The sequence below is a fragment of the Rutidosis leptorrhynchoides genome, chromosome 10, assembly GCF_046630445.1.
Source record: "Rutidosis leptorrhynchoides isolate AG116_Rl617_1_P2 chromosome 10, CSIRO_AGI_Rlap_v1, whole genome shotgun sequence".
NCBI lineage: Eukaryota > Viridiplantae > Streptophyta > Magnoliopsida > Asterales > Asteraceae > Rutidosis > Rutidosis leptorrhynchoides.
The window spans coordinates 38,112,435-38,116,746 of record NC_092342.1 but is presented as its reverse complement, the minus strand read 5'-3'; the positions used below and the strand labels follow the sequence as shown (position 1 = coordinate 38,116,746).

The window sequence follows — 4,312 nt, the reverse complement described above, 5'->3', positions numbered from 1 at the left end:
AAACACATATACATAATACTAAATATCATGAAACTTGCATTGTTCACAAGAGCAATTCCGTCATTTTGCTTCATTTTTTTACTAGTTACAATTATGCCACCGGTCGCCGCCACTTACCACTGTCAGAATACAACTAACTTTCAACCACCTGCAACCACCACAAGGAATCTCCGAAGACACAACCATTAATCTCCATCCACACCACCACGACTGTCAACATTTTTAAGTTTTAATAAAAATCACCATTACCAACCTCCATCGACCGCCAACAACACCATAGCCAGCCTCAACATCATGCTATTTCCGGCAACAACCACCGGCCACCTCTGTCAACCACCAAAAACTATCACCATCCATAGCCACTATAAACATTCGTCCACCATCTACTAACAAAAAATCCAAAAAATCATATCTGAGCAAAAACAAACTAATAAGATAAGAATTGGGCTGTTGACGCCAGCTTGGCTGGAAGAGAAGAAGTGAGCGATGTTGTGGAAGACACGCAACAACCTGAGCCTTAGAGGGATGGCTTCGACTGATCACCGGCGTAGGAAGGAGGCGTTGGTCTTACCTGAAATGGTTTTCGAATTATGGGCTGTTGGCCGAACCTATTTAGCGAAACCATGAAGCGACGGAACCCTAGATATAAAAGATGAAAAGTTATTCAAGTGCCATTGCCGCCGCTATGTTTAGTGAATACGTTTTAAAAATAGAAAATAGCGGCAGTGATTTGTTATAGCAGGATACATAAAATCTTCCTTTAAAGGTTTTAATATTTATTGTTTATTAAACCTAATAGGCTTTAGCCCAAGGAAGGGTTAACTTTGCTAATACACGCTCGACCCAACCTTAAATTAGATATAAGGTTCAAGTAATCGATCGTTAACCAATCAAACTTAAATCTTTTTTTTTTTCATTTTTTTACAGCTTTGTTTCACTTCATTTTCCCCCTTCCCTTTTCACTATTTATTTTTTAAATGTTTAATTAACTGATCGTTAACTTTTCTTTTAAACGTTAAATTAATCAACTGTCAACCGACCCAAACCATCTCGCGTCGATTTTTTTTACAACTTTCTTTCGCTTCCTTTTTCCAATTGTTCAATTAACCAACATATAACCGTTTTTTAAACGTTAAATTAACCTACTGTTAACCGACAAAAATCATCTCGCAGCAAAGCGCATACATTTTTTCTCGTTCCCAACCAACTTATATTCATTAAATAAAATAATTATTTCTTCCTAACAAGTGACTTTTTATTGAGATGTAGTGGAAGGTTTCAAGTTTATAACTTTTTTTTTTTCATTTACTAATATTTTTTCTTAACATACATTAGGTTTCAGATTAACCTAATTATTTTATTACAATTAATTTAAAACATCTCAAAAAAATATTATACAATAGAATTGGTGCAACGGATAAGTAGTTTGTACAACATAATATATAATATTAAACAATGAAATTGAGATGAAGGGAGTAGAATCGTATATATATCATTTTTACAAATACTTTTTATGTTCAAACAAATAATTCTAATTATTTAAATACTTTATTTTATGAACATTGCAAAATTTGCAAATTTAAAACATTTACGGTATAACTTTTTTTTTTTTTTTGAAAAGCAAGAAGGACTTATATTAAACAATCACGAATAGTACATGGTTGACTAGGCAACCTTAACAACACAATACATCACGAAAGAAATAGAGAAAACAAATTACACCGCCCTAAGCTAATTGCAAAGATTGCAACTAACAAAAGAGAGAAACTAAGGTTGTGAGAACCATTGAAGCCAATCCATAATATGACCCTTGCAACGTCGTGAAATCCAATCGTATGAAAGAACTTGAACCTCGCTAAATAAAGATGGGACCGTCTCGAGCTTATTCTTGAACACCTTTGCATTTCGATTCTTCCATATAATGTAACAAACCACCCAACAAACCGCTTGCCATTGGTTCCTTTTGTGATCATGTGCTACGTAGCCGAAGGTACCATTAAAAATATCCTCATACCCGAATAAAGCCGAATTATACCCCCACCATTTAAGGACTTTCGCCCATATGTCTTTGGCCATTTGACAAGAAAAAAGTATATGTTCCACCGTCTCAATGTCACCATCACAAATCGGACATCTCACGCTGTTCAAATCGATGCCCCGTTTATCTAACTCGAACCTTACCGGTATACGACCTAATCTAGCCCGCCAAATAAACACCTCTACTTTTTTTGGAACCAAACCATTTCGCAACGACTCAATTGAATTAACCGCACGTGGTAGGATGACTTTGTCCACTAGAACCGAACAGTCCTTGACCATATATGTACCCTTCGAATTGAGATTCCAGCTCCAACAGTCTTTTTTTATCTTCGATCAGCTGCAAGTTCCGAACAGTATCTCGCAATTCAGTTAGTTCACTATTCGTTCGTCCCATAGGTGGATAGGCCCAATTGCCGAGCCCATCTCCCTTAAATTCTTCGGTTTTGTTACTGATGTTGATATCTTTGTCAATCTCGAGCCTGTATAATCTTTTGAATTTGTCTTTGAGGCTTGCGTTCCCCACCCAAATGTCATTCCAAAAAGAGGTGCTTTTCCCGTCCCCGAGCAAGCGTATGAAAGACTTAGAGAAAGAAATCCCTAACCCGTCCACATGTTTTCCTGCAACACAAATAGAATTCCAAAGGCTAGCGTTTGGTTTTCGGACAAGCCCGTTTCCAAGCACAAGACCTCCATTAGAACCATAAATGCTACGAATTACGGCGACCCACAAAGTGTTAGTTTCGGTTTTAAACCTCCACCACCACTTACAAAGAAGAGCTAAATTTTTACTTTTTAAGGACATGATATTTAAACCTCCTTCTTCGTGAGGAAGAAGGATTTTTTCCCACTTAACCCATGACATTTTAGAGTTAGAACACGTCCCGCCCCAAAAAAATTTCCGTCTCACACTCTCGAGAGAATTTAGCACACAAGTAGGGGCACGAAAGAGCGAGAAGTAATAGAGAGGTAGGCTAGAGAGAACCGACTTAACTAAAGTTAACCGTCCACCGAATGAAATCATTTTTGCTCTCCAGTCCGCTAACCTCTTGTTAAATTTCTCGATCACCGGGGACCAATCATTCAATTTCTTCATCTTATTACCCACGGGAATACCCAAATACATGAAAGGCAACCGACCTGCAAGACATGAACACCAAGACGCAAGAGCTTCCACGTTATCATTACTAATGCCTAACCCAAATAATTGACTTTTATTATAATTAACCTTCAACCCCGAAGCCCGTTCAAAACATTCCAACAAGTACATTAAATTTCGCGCATTACGTCTACTCCATTCGCCAAAAAAAATCGTATCATCCGCATATTGCAAATGAGAAATGACGACTTTATCTTTACCCACCTCCACCCCTTTATACATCCCTCTCTCAACCGCCTTTTTCGTTAGGATATTAAGTCCCTCCGCTGCAATAATAAAAAGGAAAGGTGATAATGGATCACCTTGGCGAACGCCCCTTTTAAGATTAAACTCACTTGTCAGAGACCCGTTTATGAGAATGGAGATTGTAGCTGATTTAAGACACGAGGAAATCCACTTACACCATTTGGTACCGAACCCCATACATTTCATCACTTCAAGAAGATAATCCCAATTAAGCGAATCAAAGGCTTTCTCGAAGTCTACCTTAAAAATTAGGCCGTGCTTTTTGTTTCGTTTAAGATCTTCGACCACTTCATTTGCAACTAACACACCGTCTAGAATATATCTACCCCCAAGAAACGCACTCTGTTCCTTCCCTACAAGACTAGGTACCACTTTACAAATTCTCAAAGACAACATCTTCGCGATAATTTTATAATAACTGCAAATAAGACTAATCGGGCGATAATCACTAAAACTCAGCGGGTCCGATTTCTTCGGAATAAGGGAAACAAAAGAGGCATTGCAACCCTTTGAAAACTCGCCAAAAACCCAAAACCAGTTGATAACACCTACCAAATCATCTTTGATTATGGACCAAAACTTTTTGAAAAAACCAAAGTTGAACCCATCCGGTCCCGGGGCCTTCGAACTACCACAACATTTGACCGATTCCCAAATTTTTCCTTCCGTGAAAGGAGCTTCTAAGAGCTCGTTGTCCGCTGATGTAATCAATTCAGAAAACAGCCCTTCAAGGCTTGGTCCATCCGAATTATGTACCTCGAATATGCTCTTAAAATGGTTGAAAGCAACTTCTTTGATTGTATTAGGATTTTCACACCAAGACCCATTAACATTAATCCCCCGGATGTTGTTTTTATTATATTTCCTCTT

At 38.0% G+C, this 4,312-nt stretch overlaps 1 protein-coding gene across 1 annotated transcript; it reads right to left on the bottom strand.

The window, feature by feature from the left end:
• Positions 1 to 1,767: 1,767 nt before the first annotated feature.
• Positions 1,768 to 2,076, bottom strand: LOC139870202 (uncharacterized). Its single transcript, XM_071858040.1, has one exon. It carries the CDS (start codon positions 2,074 to 2,076, stop codon positions 1,768 to 1,770), a length of 309 nt encoding a protein of 102 aa, XP_071714141.1.
• Between the last annotated feature and the right edge of the window lie 2,236 nt (positions 2,077 to 4,312).